This window comes from Camelina sativa, chromosome 19 (assembly GCF_000633955.1).
Source record: "Camelina sativa cultivar DH55 chromosome 19, Cs, whole genome shotgun sequence".
Taxonomy (NCBI): Eukaryota; Viridiplantae; Streptophyta; class Magnoliopsida; order Brassicales; family Brassicaceae; genus Camelina; species Camelina sativa.
The window spans coordinates 4672492-4690526 of NC_025703.1; the positions used below are offsets into that span (position 1 = coordinate 4672492).

The 18035-nt window shown below is 34.3% G+C and overlaps 4 protein-coding genes and 1 pseudogene across 4 annotated transcripts; 2 read left to right on the forward strand and 3 right to left on the reverse strand.

Moving 5' to 3' along the window:
• LOC104764800 (probable mediator of RNA polymerase II transcription subunit 26a) lies at window positions 39–2594 on the forward strand. Its single transcript, XM_019240729.1, has 9 exons — window positions 39–672; window positions 763–831; window positions 926–1008; window positions 1296–1348; window positions 1436–1557; window positions 1662–1689; window positions 1777–2054; window positions 2146–2227; window positions 2297–2594. The coding sequence occupies exons 1-7, from the start codon at window positions 271–273 to the stop codon at window positions 2040–2042; spliced, it is 1023 nt and encodes a 340-aa protein (XP_019096274.1). The 5' UTR covers window positions 39–270; the 3' UTR covers window positions 2043–2054; window positions 2146–2227; window positions 2297–2594.
• LOC104767428 lies at window positions 3064–6309 on the reverse strand (annotated as a pseudogene).
• On the forward strand, window positions 8048–9257 carry LOC104767429 (F-box protein At1g66490-like). Its single transcript, XM_019240807.1, has 3 exons — window positions 8048–8516; window positions 8562–9134; window positions 9196–9257. The coding sequence occupies exons 1-3, from the start codon at window positions 8048–8050 to the stop codon at window positions 9255–9257; spliced, it is 1104 nt and encodes a 367-aa protein (XP_019096352.1).
• On the reverse strand, window positions 9407–11730 carry LOC104764801 (2-hydroxy-6-oxo-6-phenylhexa-2,4-dienoate hydrolase-like). Its single transcript, XM_019241099.1, has 7 exons — window positions 11691–11730; window positions 11380–11600; window positions 10700–11150; window positions 10308–10605; window positions 10082–10180; window positions 9856–9979; window positions 9407–9759 (listed from the first exon to the last, which is right to left on the reverse strand). Exons 2-7 carry the CDS (start codon window positions 11588–11590, stop codon window positions 9530–9532), a joined length of 1413 nt encoding a protein of 470 aa, XP_019096644.1. The 5' UTR covers window positions 11591–11600; window positions 11691–11730; the 3' UTR covers window positions 9407–9529.
• LOC104764802 (hydroxyacylglutathione hydrolase cytoplasmic-like) lies at window positions 12013–14139 on the reverse strand. The gene is made up of 7 exons (XM_010488403.2): window positions 13910–14139; window positions 13674–13796; window positions 13327–13488; window positions 13163–13241; window positions 12729–12842; window positions 12452–12628; window positions 12013–12299 (listed from the first exon to the last, which is right to left on the reverse strand). The coding sequence occupies exons 1-7, from the start codon at window positions 13954–13956 to the stop codon at window positions 12225–12227; spliced, it is 777 nt and encodes a 258-aa protein (XP_010486705.1). The 5' UTR covers window positions 13957–14139; the 3' UTR covers window positions 12013–12224.

Here is an 18035-nt window from a genome sequence, read left to right on the forward strand (position 1 = left end):
TTTTTTTTTTTTTTTTTTTTTTTTAAGTGGAGAAGTTAAAAACGTCAAAGCTGTGTTCCTTCCTCCTCCTCCAAGTTGTGTCTTCTCTGTCTTTGTCCTCTTTTTTTTTTTTATAAATATATAATTTGGCTCTCAAATCTCTCTGTTTCTTTTAATTTTCTCGGGAAAGTTCTTTTGTCAGATTCTCAGGAGAAAAAATTAACTTACAGCACAAGAACAAAAAAAAAAAAGCTTTGTTTGATTGAATAATTAATTAGGTTTTTTTTTTTAATGATGAAACGATCGGATTCGTTGTATAATTGGAGGGAATATTTCCGGCGAGGAGATTCTGATATCTTTGGGATTATCGATCATGCCATTATGGTCGCTGCTTCAGATTGTCCCAGTGAGTTCAAATCCAAGAGAGATAGTATCGCCGAGCTTTTGTTTTCTTGTAAACTGAGCCACCGCTGTCGCCGCTGCATTGGTTGTGACCACCACCTCGAGGTTTCGATTCCTGGAGACCAAGAAGAGTTCGAGCATTGTCCTATGAAGGTGGTGGAGACAGTTGGAGTTGAAGATGTGAGGAAATTGAACAAGAAGAATCAGATTTATGAAGTGGATGATGATGATACTGTGGTTGTTGATGAAGTCATGAGGATCAAAGATATCTTGTTCAACAAAGAAGATGAGGTTTTTATATTTTATCTCCTTTTGCTTTTGAGTTATAAGCTGTTTCTTTGGTTAATATGTGAACAAATCTTGATTTTTTTTTTGTTGCAGCCAAATTCTGTGTTACTTGAATGTCTGAAAAAGCTCGAGTCCATTTCTATGAATGTGGATATGCTTAAGGTTTGTGTTGTTTCTGATGATAATGTGTGTTGGTAGAAGTTAGATGCTATGGAGTGATGATTTGAGGTTTTTTTTTTGTTTTTCGTTCTTGCAGGATACTGAGATTGGAAAGGCTGTTAATGGTCTGAGGAGACATAGTTCTGATAAGATTAGCAAACTTGCAAAGACACTTTTCGCGTATGAGTTTTTTTTTATCTTGTGCTTTGTTTCACCTTTTTTTTTTCAAATACTCTTTGACATTTGTGATGTGCATTAAACTTTGGTGAATGTCATTAGAAGGACCTCTGCGGTTTTGATTTAGATGCAAACCAGCTTCCTTGTAGGATGTCATTAGAAGGGCCTTGGTTGATCATTAGGAAGCTGTCCTTGTGCTAGTTTGGTAGTTTACTTAGAACGTTTACTCTTCTGCACTTTCTGTCTCCCGGTGTAAAGATTGAAATGTTTTTATATATGGGATGGCACAGAGAGTGGAAGAAGCTGGTGGACCAATGGATGAACACCCCGAAGGAAGTTGCTGGTAATTTAAATAGCTCTCTCCTCCTTGTTCACTAGTCAGTGAGAGCAGGTTTTTTTGTCTAGATTCTTAGTAATTTGGCTCTTGCAGGCGCTGAAGGGACGCCAGAGTCTGTAAACCTTTCAGTTATTGATGAAGAAGAAACCTTTCCTTCTCCTCCACATGATTTAGATATCTATGCTCCTGAACCCAATGGATTTGAACTCTCTCAGGTTTGTTAACACCTTTTTCCCTCGTCATACTTTTGACTTCGGGTATTATCCTGACAAGTTTCTTACTCTTGTCCTTGTTTCCTAATGTCTTGTGTCACTTGAAGATCTTAGATTGCTTGGATTGCGATGGAAGTGAGTTAGTACACTCTTTGGTACTTTGTTCTCTACTTGAAACTCTTCCTTTATATATTGACACTCATGATGGTGAAATGTTTTCAGATCCTCGTCACAGTGTAGAGTCAGAACCTGAAAGAAAATTGCAGAGTAGCTCGAGGAGAAGACCTGGGGGCACAAATGAAGCCAGTGTGGTAGGGAGGTCCAACAAGGATCAACAGATGAGGAGAGAAGAAGCTGATGTTAGATCTGTAAAGCACTCAGCCATCGATTTTGGTGAGCCTAGAAAACAACCAAAGCAAAGTAGAGAACGAATGGTACAAAGAAAACCGCTTGCTGTTGCTGAGCAAAAGCGGAAACTTGCTGGATGACAACAACAAGATGTGAGTGTCTTAAGGGGTTAATGAAGCTGTGGTGTTTGATTTTTTGTTTTGTTTCTAATAGCAACTGTCTTTGTTTCTTGTCTCTATTCAGAAACTCAAAGCTCTGGATCCAGACACAAAGTTTGAGTTTGCAAAGCGGAGACTCCAAGAGAGCTACCAACATCATGAGAATGGTTAGTTTAGTTCTCTTAAAGTTCCACTCTTTCAACACATTCTTAATGCTCATTCTGATTTTTCAACAGCCAAGAGACAGAGGACGATACAAGTACTGGAAACTATCCCAAAGCAAAGTAAAGTTCATAAACCGCAACTCAAAAGACCCGCACGAAGATAATTTCATTTTTCTTCGGATGATCTATTTATACAATTACTACAACCATTCAAAAACGTTATTATACAACAGAAGTGCATTGACAGATCCAACATAAACTTAGGACGCTCTTTTCTTTTGTCTGGTTCAGTGAATATCCGATTTGGTCCGGTTTTATGACAAGAGACCCTCATAATTGTGATAAATGAATAATCCTTTGTTATACTGTACTTTCTTCTTGTTTTACCAAGGCAAAAAAAAAAACAGGTCTTACCGGGGCACTTTCACAGCTTACAAGTGTTAGAAACAATTAGTAATTAACAATTACATAAAGACAGCATGTCGCTTTTGTTATCTTATAATTGTGATATAATTTTGCCATATTTAATTATACGTTTGTATTGTCAGACACTCCATGCAATTCCAACTTTCCAAGTACTCTGTGTCTGTGAGGCACCGATCCGGGACATGTGAAAAAGGAAAGTTTTAGGACATGAATGTTTAATGGTTTTTAAGTTGGTTTTAGAATTATAGTTTTTGGACTTTTTTTTGGCAAAAAAAATTTTCCAAAAAGAAAAAAAATATATGTATTTGAAGAAAAAAACAGTGAAAAAGTCAAATATTTGATTTTTGGATTCTTATTGAAACTTAGTGAAAAAACTCCTAAAACCAATTCCGTATTTTTAAGGGAATCTAATTTCACAAAAAAAATATGATTGGATAAACGTTAAGAAAGATTTTTACTGCCTTCTCAGTGTACCGTGTCAAGTATAACGTCATCAAAGATTGTCTTCTTGAAGAGACTCTGTCAAGTATACCATTTAGATATCAGTCTCAAGTGTCAACTCTTTAATTAATCAGAATACAGAGATTGTATCTATCACTACAAAACCTGCTTTTCCCAGTTGTCTCTGTCATGTCATGTTTTTGGACTGCTTCAGGTCTAGACCCCGTAGACTGTTCGCTTGCAGAGCATCTGAAATGACATCCATAAGAGAAAACGTGGAAGCGGCGTAAATGTACTTGGTTTATGAAGAATTAGTTATCAATCAAGAGTAAAAAGAGGAAGAATATGCGCTGCTTCCACAAACCCCGCATTTGCAGCAATCGCTTGATCATCATGTAACCCATTCAAGTTCTCCGTCACACCCAGCTCTTGGACATTAAACCTCGCAGACCGCCTTCTCAAAAACACCCTGTCGAAAAGTAAATCGCATTAGATAACAGTATTAACTCTGTAGTTCTGCATAATATAGAAACTTAACCTGGTTTACCCGGTTATCTCTTTCGTGCCATGTGGCTCTCCTGCTGCAGGTCTACACTTGATAGACTGTCTTCTTGGAGAGCATCTGAAATGACATCCATGAAGAAAGAAATAAACCGCAAGTGGCATAAGTATTCTTGGTTCAGGATTCAGTTAGTGGAAAAAGAAAGAACACGTTCTGCTTCTACAAACCCGGCCTTTGCAGTAATCTCTTGATCTTCATGTAAACCATTCAAGTTTTGAACAACGCCCAGCTCTTGGATATCAAACACCTTAGACCTGCGAAAAAATCAAATCGCATTGTTACCATTACTCATAGGAGTACACTACTTATAAACAGAGCCTAACGCCTATTGCAGACCTCCTCCTCCTGGCTGTCTCTATTGACTCATGGAAGCTTTCAGATGGATCAGGTTCTTGAGATTTTAACCGGGCAGAACGTCTTCTCAAAGGGAACCTAGAAAAAAAGGCAGTTTACAAACCTTGCATCCTCTTTAATTTCTTTGACGTCAACCACTCTTTGTAATTTTCCAGATTGGCCGGTTTCTATTTTATAAATGGCGGACTGCCTTCCTGCGCAACACCTGCAACAAAAGCAACCCAAAAGACAAAATAAAAGCATAAATAAGATACTGAAATACAAATAGATAATTAAGTCATCAATTCGCGTTGAATAAATGAACCTCTTGCTTTGGACATTGTCGTATATATGATTCTCAGCACCAAGGACAAACTCCGTTTTATCAGCGACACTGTTACCATCAGAGACAAACTTCTTGTTGTCAATGTTGTCTCCCGTCTGACATGTCTCTCCCAGTCTACCAATAATATCTAATGCTGCGGGATTCGTCCTTCCAGAAATTCTCCTATAAAGAAAAGCAAGAAATCCGTAAGTAACCTGATTGCCCAAAAATTTCTAGAAGACAATGGATGAAACATGAAGCAGACTGAGCAAGAGAGAGACCAGACCTTTTATTGTTGGGTTTCTCATTTATTTGGAATGAGTTAGTGTTGGAGCTCTCCAAAACTGAGAATGAAATGAAAAAAGTCACTAAAAGGTGAGCATGCTAAGATATTCCTAAAATTCACAATGAAATTAAACCGAAAAGGTTACATTTTCATGCTTGACTGTTGCATTATCTTACCATTCTCATAATCAGCTTCAATTGGCTGAAAGGTATTGCAAGCCCCACCACAAGCATTTGCACCAGCCAGAAGGTCACAACAATGCAGAAGAAAGCATAAGAACAACGGAGCAGTAGGGTCATAATTTCCCATTCCAGAGGTCACAAAAGCCAATTTTCATAAGTACCTTGACCTTTGATGCATGACGTGTACATGGAAGGGTTTGCTCCTGGATAGAAAAAGGTGACAATTTCTCAAGTGATTAACTCTTTAGTTTGTAGTTATGGTCAGAGAAAATAACATACAAATCGATAGCATACCTTTAAGCAGTATTTTCCTGGCCCTGACTAACCCATTCTTGCAACCAAGTTCGTGCTGAAGTATCTTCAGCTGAAATGCACAGAAAATTTCAGCCAAGGAACTTATAAATGATCAACCAAGCCTGTGTTAAAGCAAATTGGGTTCCAGAAAAAGCATACTTGGTCTTTGCTTGTATTGGACTCCTGCCAGGAAAGAATAATGAAAACAAACTTTGAAATCACACTGTTACCATGGAATTCCCAAAATAATTTCCAGTTGAACCACACAAAGATGAGACGTACCGTCAATAAACGAGTGTTTGCTTGGGCAAGTAACAAATTCTGCTCTTTAACCTGCTGAAACTTAATCCTAAGTTTCTGCAGCTCACTTTTGACTCCACTGTATTCACAAAACAAAAATAAGTATAAGCAACAAATACATGTACACAATACTCACAAGTTTCATGATTTCGAACAAAGATTACTTTCTCTCCACGACGACTTTCATCAGTCTCACGTTTTCCTGCAAAAAAAAACAAGTTTGATAAACCTGAATAAGCACATTCAAAGTAAAGGCAAAAACAAGATCCATCTAACTAGAGAAGGGCATAAACATATTCATATGAACTCCAAGATGAAATAAGCAGTGCCTTTTGAAGATTTTCAGCGTTTTCTTTGGAAGAGACTAATATACAAGCTTGTTGCTGCTGCTTAGCTCCATGGTTCACTATTTTATTCTGATTCTGCAAATTAGTAATATCCCCCAATTTTCTTCTTTGTGCACTGTTCATTGGAGGTTCCAGAACCATCATCTTCTCTACAGATTTCAAAAACAAATCTAGATGTAAACAATCATGGTAAAACCTCGAGTAATTCTAGTAAAAGAACTGAAGAAAACCCCTAAAATCGACAAAGAACAACACTGCGCCCAGAGATTTCAAGCAAGTGAGATTCAAAAACCCGAATGCGAAATGGGAAATGAGAAAAAAAAAACCCCAATTTAAGACTCGATTAGGTAATTGAGATTCAATTTAGCATCTAAATGGGAAAAAACCCCAATTTAAAATTCCGATGATTGAAGTAATCTACAGAGATGTGAGCTCTCTATATAAAAAATCAAAGCACAGAACTAGGAAGACGAACAGATTGCGAAGAGAGATTTTGTAAGGAAGACTAAATTCGAACCTCCACCGGCGTGGTCGCCGACATTAAGAGCCGTCGCTCGAGCCATTGTGAAACCCTAATCGAGCCGTCGTGTCGCATTTTTATCGGAATTGGGATTTGAATCCCGGAGGGAAAAGAAAGAGAGTGAGAGTTTACTTGCGAGGGTAAAACGGTAAAACACACGTAGAGGTGATTAAATTAGGGCATCCCATTGGGGGATTTTGGGACATTTAGAGAGGACTTTTATGATAAATAAAATCAAAAATAAATTAAAATTGAATTAAAAAATAAGAGGCAACTCTTATTTAGTACACTTAGACATCATTAGTGGAGAAATCATCCTAATTTATTCACATATTAATTAATCATATAATTAATACTAAATTAATTAAAGTAACCCTAAGAGAAATTAAGCAAAATCATCTCTCCACTAGAGAACTCAAAAAAAGTTGCTCAATCATTTAATTAATAATTTTATAATTTGTTTTTATTAATTATCAAATAATCTCTACTTCTTGAAGACGCGTATCGGTCTGCTCATACCAAGAACTATGGTAATAGTAGGTTTTATGAAGTTTCTGGGTAATGAGATTTGAAATACGTCAGCTGATATCAAGATATCGAGTACCTCTCTCTTCCCAGTTTCAAGTGATCGTCTTGCCGCCCATTCGCAACGTATGTAGTGTAGTCCATATGCTGACGTCAGAGATGTCAATTTATTTTCTTTAATTTTTTTTCAAAGAACTAGTGATTTTTCTTCTTTCATTTTGTAGAGTTTAGAGCTACTGATAAAATGTTAGAAACAAGAGGTTTATGAAATTGTTATTTTGTTATTAATTTTATCTCATATAATTTAACATATATATAGTGATATAACATTAGAGTTTTATGTTATACACTAATTAAGTCTAATAATAGATCGATAATGGACATTTATACAACAATAGAATTATTCATAACAAGGGAAACATTTTATTTTATTTTTGTACAAGTTTTAGTAATACATTATACTTATTTTAATATACCTAGTAATTAATAACATAAAAGTAAGAGAGTATTTAACATCTTGATCTATGGTTCTCCAATCAGAGCGTCTGGCTTGTGTCTTGCGTCTCAAGCAAATCTTTCGACTTGAGTCGCAAGCAAATCTATATGATCGGACAAGCCTCTTGTCTCACTATATATAATGTGTGACACCGATTTAAAAACGAGTAGGAAAGTCTATTATATATTTTGAACTCTTAGAATCTGCAACTACTTCGATATATATATATATATATATATATATATTCCTTTTTTGTATTTGTCTCCTTTTATATATATAATAAACTCTTTATAAGAAATGTGAAAAAGTACAGTTTTAGGACATGAATGTTTAATGGTTTTTAAGTTGGTTTTAGAATTATAATTTTTGGATTTTTTTTTACCAAAAAAAATTTTGCAAGAAGAAAAAAAAAATATATATATATATATATGTACTTGAAAAAAACAGTGAAAATTCAAATATTTGGTTTTTGGATTCTTATTGAAACTTGGTGAAAACCAATTCCGTATTTTTAAGGGAATGTAATTTCACAAAAAATATAAATAAAAATTGATTGGATAAAGTATTAGTGTTTTTGAGAAACTAATTCGAAAATATATTCCTAAATCCAATCTGAGTTACTAAACGTATATTGTAGTGAACTTCTAATGTGCTTTTCCTAGTTGAAAATTGTAATGAACTTGTTAACGCGTGTCACGCACGCACATTATCTATATATATATATAACGAGACAAGAGGGGTTGGCTGTGTAGAAACTAGAAAGTAAAAGAATAACTGAAGCTAAGCATGACGAGAATGTGTGACCTTCCAGGGGATTTGGTAGAGGAGATATTCTCTAGAGTTCCATTGAAATCTCTGAGTGTAGCACGATATACTTGTAAAGCATGGAACGATTTATCAAGAAATCAGATAATTGAGAAAACAAGGAAACAGCATCTTGGGTTCATGGTGATGGATTCTAGGATTTATTCAATGAAATTTGATATCCAAGGACTCCGCAGCAACGACGGCAAGGAAGACTCTGTAATTGGTCCATGTATAAAGCGAGCAAATATACTCAACCAAGTTGAGGTATTTAACGTCTTTCATTGGGATGGCTTATTGTTCTGCGTCATCAAAGACAACAGGTGGCGCGTGGTTTGGAATCCGTATTTAGAGCAAACCAGGTGGATCCAACCCATACACAAGTACCACAAATTTCACAGATCAGACATGTTTGCTTTCGGATACAACGACAACGATAACAATAATAACCGTAATCACAAAATCTTGAGGTTTTTGGATCCTCTTGTGCGTCCAGACCTCGATCTCTTTTTCGAACTCTATGATTTTAACTCTGATTCATGGAGGACTCTTGATGTCAATCCTGACTGTGATATCAAAAGAGGCGTGTCCTTGAAGGGAAATACTTACTTCTTTGCTCAGGAACCAAAAAAATTCAAGAAACCGTCACGTCCAAGTTACGTTGAAGTGTTTTTACTCTGTTTCGATTTCACAGCAGAGAGATTTGTACCGGGCCGCCTTCCTTTGCCCTTTCACTCTTGCATGTGTGGTTTAGAAGATGTGACTCTATCTTGTGTTAGAGAAGAGCACCTCGCTGTCTTAAAACAACGCTCCAATTCAGGAATGGAGATATGGATGACAACTAAGATTGAACCTAATGTGATAACATGGAACCATTTTTTGAGAGTGGAGCGCGATACTTTGCCGGAGAGAGGTCACTTTTGGAGCTTCTTCATTGACGTAGAGAAGAAAGTCGCTATGGTTTTCAATTCCATCGGATCTCAATGGTTGGAGAGATATGCAGCTTACATTGTTGGAGAAGAGGAATATCTCATATCTGTGAAATTCGGAGAATTACCTCCGGATTCTTGTATACTTTTGAAAAAATATAAAGGTTGTTACCCACTTTTGTTCTGTTCGTATGTTCCAAGTTTGGTGCAACTTCGACGAATCAACCAACGGGGCAAAAGGAAAGAAAGAGATTATTAAGTAGTTCCATTTGTAATGCTCTTTGACGACTTGTTTGTTGTATCATCATCATCTTCTTTGTGAACAAGATTTTTTACTGCTAATCAAATAATTAAACTTTCGTGTTTGCTATTTAGAGCTTCATTTGGTTGTATTTGTTCTCGCTTATAAACCTAGAATCAATGTATCTAGGTTTTTATATATTATCTGGTCTTACCTTGTTTCTTTAGGTCTAATAACATCAAGATTCTTTACCAACCCCAAGTTTTGATTGAGCTATAAAAAAATAGTTTCATTTCATGATACAATGCCTTGAAACTTTAAGTTCACTTCTTGTTGTTGTGACCCTCCAAAAGCATTCTCTAGAAACTTTGCAACAATAGATATGAACTCATCTGGCTTTTCCTCTTGAGGAAGATGACCGCATTTCTTAATTACTTCAAACACTGATCCCGGTATGGCTCGTGCCAGCTTCTCTGCGTTCCATGCTGGCACAATCCGGTCCGTATCTCCAGTCACAATCAGAACTATTACCAAGATATATGGTGTTATGTCATTCGTTCAGACATATAAAATACATTAATCTACACGAAACTATAGGTTTGAATAAAAGGAGAAGTTACCGGGGCATTTGATTTCTTGTAGTCTTTTAGACAATGGAGGTTTTTTCTCTGAGCCATTAGTATCTGTTATTGTAGCGACGGTGAATTCCACAAGAGCTTTGTCCCATCCCTTGGCTTTTAGAGGCTGTTTTTTTTTTTTGCAACAAATGCAAAGCAAATTTTCAAGCATGTAACATGACAATGCAGTAGAAATAAATAAAACCTGAAAACACCAAATTTTTTTTACCTTTGTGTAACCCTGAACGACGTGATCCGTCACTTGTTTTGAGTCATACCAAGCGTTTCTAACAGCTGTTACTCCGAATTTATTGATTGCCATTCTCACCTAACGACAAAACAAACACCTTAAACACATCAAGTAAGATCAATTAGAGGTTCTAGACCACTATTTGCTTTGTCTAAGAACATAATGAAGATGAGATGACTGGTTAAGCTGAGAATAAAGGCAGTACCAGCATTACTCCAATAAAGGATCTGAGGAAAGCTGCTAAAGCTTTCTTGTATAGAGAATTAAGCATATTCGCCATCCCTGTTACCGCTCTTAAAACTGCTCTTATAACGCCTTTGGTCAACTCAACTATAGTCCCTAGAAAATTGCTCGTGGAAGCTTCTTTTTCTCGGTTATCTCCAGCATCGGTTGTGACCACAGGACGAGGAGCGAATATAGCTGGAGCAACTAGAATGAGAGCAGCAACACGCTCAGGAGCTTCAAAGTAAGAATCTACAGCTACAAGGCAACCTGCAGAATGCCTAGAGCCATATGAAAAACAATCTCAGCTTATGGTGGCACTTACTTAAGAAATGCAACTATGCAAGTACTGTAAATGGAACCTACTTAACTTACCCCACAAGAATGGCCTTCTCGGCAGCAAGAAAATCGATGAAGTACAGCGTAGTGAGCACGGAATACACCATTGAGTAGGGATTCAAAGGTTTTGCATCATTGGTAGTACCACTAAACGGGTGAAAAATCCGAGAAGTCAAACCAAATGCTGGTCTATCAAAGGCTAGAACTTTAGAACGGACAAGCCGAGCCAGAGGCTTCATAACTCTGTTCCAGGAGAACACAGAAGCGCCAAAGCCGTGCAATAGAATCATGGGGAAGTCAGTTTTTCGAGTTTCTTGAGAATTGAGGCTTGTGGTTGAAACATCATCAGAGAGTGTCTGTGGGTCAAAAACTTTGTGGTGTATATGAACACCTTGAAACTCACAGAAACAGCTGTCTGGATCAGCCAAGTTCATTGGATCCTGTTCTGTTTCAGCTTCCATCTCCTCTTTACTCTGGGCTCCAGCATCTAAATTACTCGAATACATTAAAAGAAACACATAAGTCAATCTAATATATCATCCAATTGAAACAAGCAGCTCAAAATGTTTCAAATTCAGCTGAAATACTGAATCTTATAGGTGAACCCATAAACATCAATATGGTTACTGAACACGTATTATGAAGAAACGAGATGATTTTGAGTAGAAACTAGAAAGAAAGTATCAATCTTTTTGGATGTGTTTAGGGATTAGTACCTTGGAAGCCGCCAGAGAGAGAAGGAGAAGAAGAAGCAGCATTGGAGATGATGAGACGGCGAGAGGGTTGGATGGAGATCAGGCGAGACATCTGAAAATGGGTTCTAGAGGAATATAGAGTAAGCTTGTCGTTGAGAGATAAGGAAGTGGGAGTGAAGAGAATCTGCTTTGGTTGGTTCAAAAAGAAGATGCATTTGGTGTTTATATTCATCGTTCCTTACCTAATAATCAGACAAAAAGATAACTTAAAATATAAGAAGAAGATTTGTTCTGCTTTTTTCTGAGATAAAACTGAAAGGTAGGAGATATACAGTGTTTTCTGACTTTTGTCTTGTTGAAATCTGGTTGAAAAAAAAGTATGGTGAAGTTCTGACTTCTCCAGTTCTCATCTTTCAATCTATTGGACAAATAACGATATTTGGATGAAGACAAAGGACCTAAACGTAAAAAACCATTCTCATCTCATCTCCATTCGTTGCCACTTGGCAGTAATATGGAGCAGGATAATATGTATTCGAAGTTTCTTCCAAGTATTTTTTCTTTACCACCATGCCTTAATTCTCCAATCGAACCAATTAGTTTGATTTGCACATATTCTCTAAAACGGAAAAAAATCATGAGGAAAACATTCAATGGTGAAGACAGTAAATTATCCACAATAAACGGAGAACTCAAAACTCAAAAGGGTGCAAGCAAGGCTTACAGGTCGGTATGATTTTGGTTTACCAAACCGGTTTACAGTCTCACACAGAATAAAAACATCACCGGTTCATACAACCTTTTTACAGGATCACTGACCACACAACATACAAAAAGCATATAGGTAAGAAAGAACTCTGCATTTATCATCCCTTCCACTGATCTTTCTTGTTCCGGATTTCCCTGAGTGTATCAATTGGCGACTTGCAACCAAGTTTCTCCTGCAATAAAATAACAAATTTGATCCCAAGATGCGACAAGAGTAAAGTTTCAATATTTAGTGATAACTGATCAAAACCAAATAAATAAGAGCCTGTACAAAAGTAATCTAGTCTTGTTCAGAGAACGTGAACTGAATAGAGTTAGTAGTAACCTGTATCTCTGGCTTATCGACGCGCATAAATGGATTTGTTTTGAGCTCTTCCTCTAGTGTTGAAGGGATTGTGGGAAGATTTTCTTGGCGCTGTTGACGGGCCCATGATAACTTCTGCTGTATCTTCTCGTTGTTTGGTTCCACAGTTAAAGCAAATTCCAAGTTCTTGACGGTGTACTGAGAATCATAAGAAATGAATAGCAGGCTATTCAGTTTATATGCATCCATTTTATGAGTTAAGAACTCAAAGACATACTAAAGCTGTTTATTTTCTTACCTCATGGCCGCAGTAAACCTGTGTTGGTTTAGGTAATGCAGCCAGGGTCACACACAACGACTGGTGCATCTGTTCAGCTGTCCCTTCAAAAAACTTCCCACATCCAGCAACAAACTGTATAGAGTCAAAGTAAACTGTCATTAGTAACAGAGATTCATGATCTGGTAGAACATAAGACAAAAATGTTGAGGATTTGTGTGTGTGTGTGACTAATGTGAAACATCACTGAAACCCTTAGTAGATTTTCCAGTATGAGTCAAAAGATCAATATAAAAAAAGGAGAGTCGAGATTTAGTATCTTAATCTCAAGCAGCTTATTTCTAACTTATTACTATATCCAACTGACATAAATTGCGATAAAGATCTATGGAGAACATATAATGTCTATGGTAGGGGAGAACAAGAGGATCCAGCTTCAAGTTACTACTACTTACAAGTGTATCTCCGGTGAATACAGCAGGGTTTTCTCCTTCTTTACAAGTCACATAATAACTAATGTGACCCTTGGTGTGGCTGTAACAAGAGAGAAATGACTAAGTCAATCAGATCAAAGATAAGATGAAATGCATCTTCTAAAGTCATGAAAACAGGAACATACCAAGAGGTGTGGAGAGCCAAAATGTTGACATCCTGACCCAAAGACAACTTGTCACCATCATCAACCGCATCAGTACATCCCTTCACCTTATCCAGAGAACCTCCATATACTTTGATCCCAGGCACCAACAGCTTTATCTTCTCGTTTCCACCAGCATGATCCCTTATATCATCACATCAAAAAGTACCCAAACATTAGACTTAAACTTGGTTAGGCACCATCAGGCACCAATAAAACTACAGTAAATCACTAGCTCAATTGAAATTGGTAGCTTATATATGGTGGTAAAGTCCCTTAAATTAATTCTACTAATGTTGATGTTAATGGATCAAATTAGATAAGTTTACCAGTGATGATGCGTGGTGAGTACAAACTTGATCTTAACCTGGTGCTCCTCAGCTGATGCGATCACCTTCTCCGGATCAACTGGATCCACAACCGCCGCGTCTCCGGTGCTCTCATCGATAATCCTGGTAATAAATAAATAAAAAAGAAGAAGAAACAAATCCAAAAATTGATGATGAATCGAATCAGATAAAGAAGAAACGAAGAAGAAGGAAGAAAGAGAAACGAAATAGCTCACAGATAAGAGTAATTGTCTTCTAGACAAGGAACGTGGAAGATCTTCATCGTCTTCTTCCTTCGATCGATCGTTGTAAATCCTCAACCGCCTGAATCATCATCATCTCACTCTACTAAAACTAGGAGTTATCGAATTCGGTTCACCAGAATCGGTTCGAACCGGAACAAACCAAATCAAATTCTGTAACTGTAAACCGAACCAAAATGGAATCGAAACATTCGCCTTGTGAAATGATAGGAAAGTACGTTGATAAGGGAACATTCCTAGGAACAAATGAGAAAATGATAGGAAGTACGTTAGCTGGAGATATTGTTTACATACAAGTTGTATGATACAACTCTAGAATTTTCTCAATTTGTGAGTCTGTAATTTGATATTTTTTTTATACTAAAACCCAACAAAACGTTATTATCAAGACAAGAGACGACGTTGTTTATTACGTTTCAGTTAAATTCATCTAAATACTAGGATATATTCCGTGCTTAAAGCACGGTCAACGTTTTTAAAAAAATTTATAATATAATAATAAAAATTATCGTTTTATTTTTTTTAAAAAGTTATTTTGTTTGAGATAATATTTATTTTTAATTTTTATGTAAATCTATTAGTCTATTTGAATATTAATTATTTTAGAATATTATAATATTTTATTTTGACATATTATTACAGTTTTATATTGTTTGTTTGTTGTATTTGCATCATTATTTTGTGAACATAAAATAGTAATTTTAATATTATTATATTGAGCAAATAAAAATTATTAATTTATCATCTATATAAATTTAGTTTTACCAACCTGCCAATGTGGAAATTAAAACACACATTTTCATACATTGACTAATATATCTTCGTTTTAAAAAATTCAAATCACAACATATGTAGAAAAAAATATGCATTTTATTAATTATAAGTATTATATGAAAATTCCAAACAATTTGTAAATAAAATAAAATAAAGATTATAGGAGAATCATAATTTGAAATCTTAACAAAATCTTCGAATTTAGTTATTAAAAATAACTGTATTGTATACTTGGATATAAAATCTTAGTTTTTAAAATTCTGACTGGTTTATATATATTTTAAAAATAATTAGTAATTTCATCCATAATTTATTAGAGAGAAATTTTTTTTTTTAGATTTTTTAATATTTGATATGTGAGTGTTTTTTGTTTTTAATTAATTATATTTATTTAAATTAGTTAATTAAGCTTAATTAATTTTTTCTAATAGCAATTGAATGTAATTTTTTACACATTTTAAAGTTAGTTTCATATTTGTACTTCTCAATTAATATAATAGGATTCCACCTGCTTACTCTAGATAGACACACGTATGCACATCTCTATATCCACACAATGAAACAATTTCTCAAAAGTAAAAGAAAAATCAGAGATAGTCATTACCTGCAACATAGTTTCATATTTGTTCTTTGCATGTTTCTTTCTTTTATTTCTGAGTAAAGGCAGATTTTAGAACAAGTCCATTGGAGGGATTTAGGCAGGTCTCTTATTTTTTTGGGACAAAAAATAAATCAAAATTGATAAAAAACACAAGAGTTGCCTCTTATTAAATGGTAAAAGTCAACATATCCCATCGTGAATCAAGAGATCTTTATCAGTTTGTATAGGATTATGCATGCTTCTTTCTTTTCGTTTGTAATTATGTTATCTTAGTCTCGTCAAACTTGCTGACATAATATATACATAAAACACGTACATTTGCATATATAATTTTGGAATCAAACTTAATTCAAACACCAAGAAGATTTCGATCAAGGAATATGTTTTGAAAAGTAGCCGATGAGTTGCAGATGTCTTCAAGATGTCAAAGATAATCGTTTTCATAAATCTCAATGGTTCTTGGTCTGCAAACGGAGTATCATTATCTAGTATCTATTAAAGAGTTATCTTTTTTTTTTTATGAAAACGATTTAATGATCTATATATCAAAAATTGAGATTTAGATCAAGGAACAAGTAATTCTACAAAGGTGTATAAACCCATTGAGGTTTCCGATCAATAGTACATGGAATCTGCAACTCATCGGCTAGTTCATGAACATCGGAGGCTTGCCTCTTCGACTAACATTTCATATTTGGGTGTTGGGTCACTCTCTCCATAACCAGCTCTATCATATAGCACAAAGTACATTCTAATTTTGCCCACAAGCTCCTTAGATTATAATGAAACAATTGGTTGGAACAAAACAAACAACTGTTAGTTGTAATTGAGTTTGGTTTTATTATGTTTTATAATTAAAAAATTAATGTGTTTGTAGTTAGTGAAGAGGTGTGTATACAGAGTTGTGTTATTAGATGTACTAGGATAGTACCCACGCTACGCCGCGGGTTGTTTTTTATAATTTTTTTATTATATACACTAGGTTTTGAACCCACGCTACGCGTAGGTTTATTTGATATATTTTGATGAAAATTATATATACTCATTCCGTTTCAAAATATAAGAAATGACCACTTTAAAAAAGTTCAACCAATCATAAATAAAACTGCATAATAAAAATATTAAACTAATCTAAAAGTAGCACAGAAACTTGAAAACATCTTATATTATGAAACAAAAAATCTTCTCTAAAACATCTTATATTATGAAACAGAGGGAATATGTGATTGATGACAGTAATGAAATATTATCTTAAAAAAAAATAGTATTAAGTAAAAAATTAAATTTCAGATACACAATTTTTTAAAATATTAAAATGAGTTGTGTTATAAAATCAAATCAGATAAAAAAATCATGAATTTAACTCCACGTCCAGGCGAGGCGGATCAAACTGGTGACCTCATATATACTATTTCTTTGACCACCAGAAAAATGAAATAATTTTATAATCTTGAATTTATCTTGTTTTGTATATTTAATTTATCGCTACCACCTATGTTTTCGTGTTTTTATTCAATGTTTTCTTATTTTTGATATTCATTCTTGTCATTTTCATTATCAAATTTTATGGTTATTGTCATTGTTACTTTTACCCGGTTCTTCGTTATACTCTTCTTCTTCTTCTTCTTCCTCGTCAACTTCTTCACATTCTTCCACTGAAAAACATTTTTTTAAGATTACCACACAACTTGTTAACCCATCAAACTCCAATACCAAAATCATTTTTTTCTCATAAATTTTGTGCAATTCATTAATACCAGCATAGTCAAAAGATGCATCCAATTATTGATAATTTCATCTATATACTTATTCGGTTTTAGATCTACATGTATTGAAACTACTCAAACCAAAATCCTTACTCGCGGAGAAAGTAATATGAACACATGTATAGTTAAAACAATATTTGTGCTTTTCATCGATCATTCTTCTTTAAACTCAAATAACATCAACTCAAAGTCTTGCAACGTCAATCCTTCTTTCTAAGACTTAAAATTAAAAATTTTACTGCAAGAATATCAAATCATATTTCTTTTATTTCTATAAATTTTACTTTTTCTTTTTATTTCTAAGAATTCTTAATAATATAGATTACTACTATATTTCCAAAAATGTTAATTAGTGAAATATCTAATTCTTATTGGTTATTTTAAATCCTAAATGGACACCTTTAGGAGTTTATAGCTTCAACTTTTTATTAGTATAGATATAATATTTTAAAATTTCTATGAAGGTTAAGTAATTGTAATATTTTAAAACATTCTATGAAGTTTAAATATTTTTAATATTTGAACCTTTTAAAATTTATAATATTTAGCTTTTAAAATTTATAAATTATATTTTTTTTAACAACATTTTATAAGCTAATCAATTTTAAAAATTTAAAGATTATAAGATTTTGAAACCTTTTAAAAGCTAAGACTTTTAGAAGTTTCAATATTTATAATATTTTAAACTATTAAAATTTAAAAATTATAATATTTAAATTTTTTTTAAAAGCTAAAAACTTATAAAAAATCGGATCAAACCGAATAAAACTTTTTAACTTGGACGCCTGATAAATCAAGCTTTCATGTTCATTCGCTGTTGGAAGCATATTAATATTTATTTATACTGGTTCTGAACCATTGTCTAAAAAATTTCAAGCCGATGTGGGACGTTGTATATAGTTCTTTTATTTCCATAAATTTAAAATTTTCCTTTTTCTAAAAATTTTTAATATAGAAA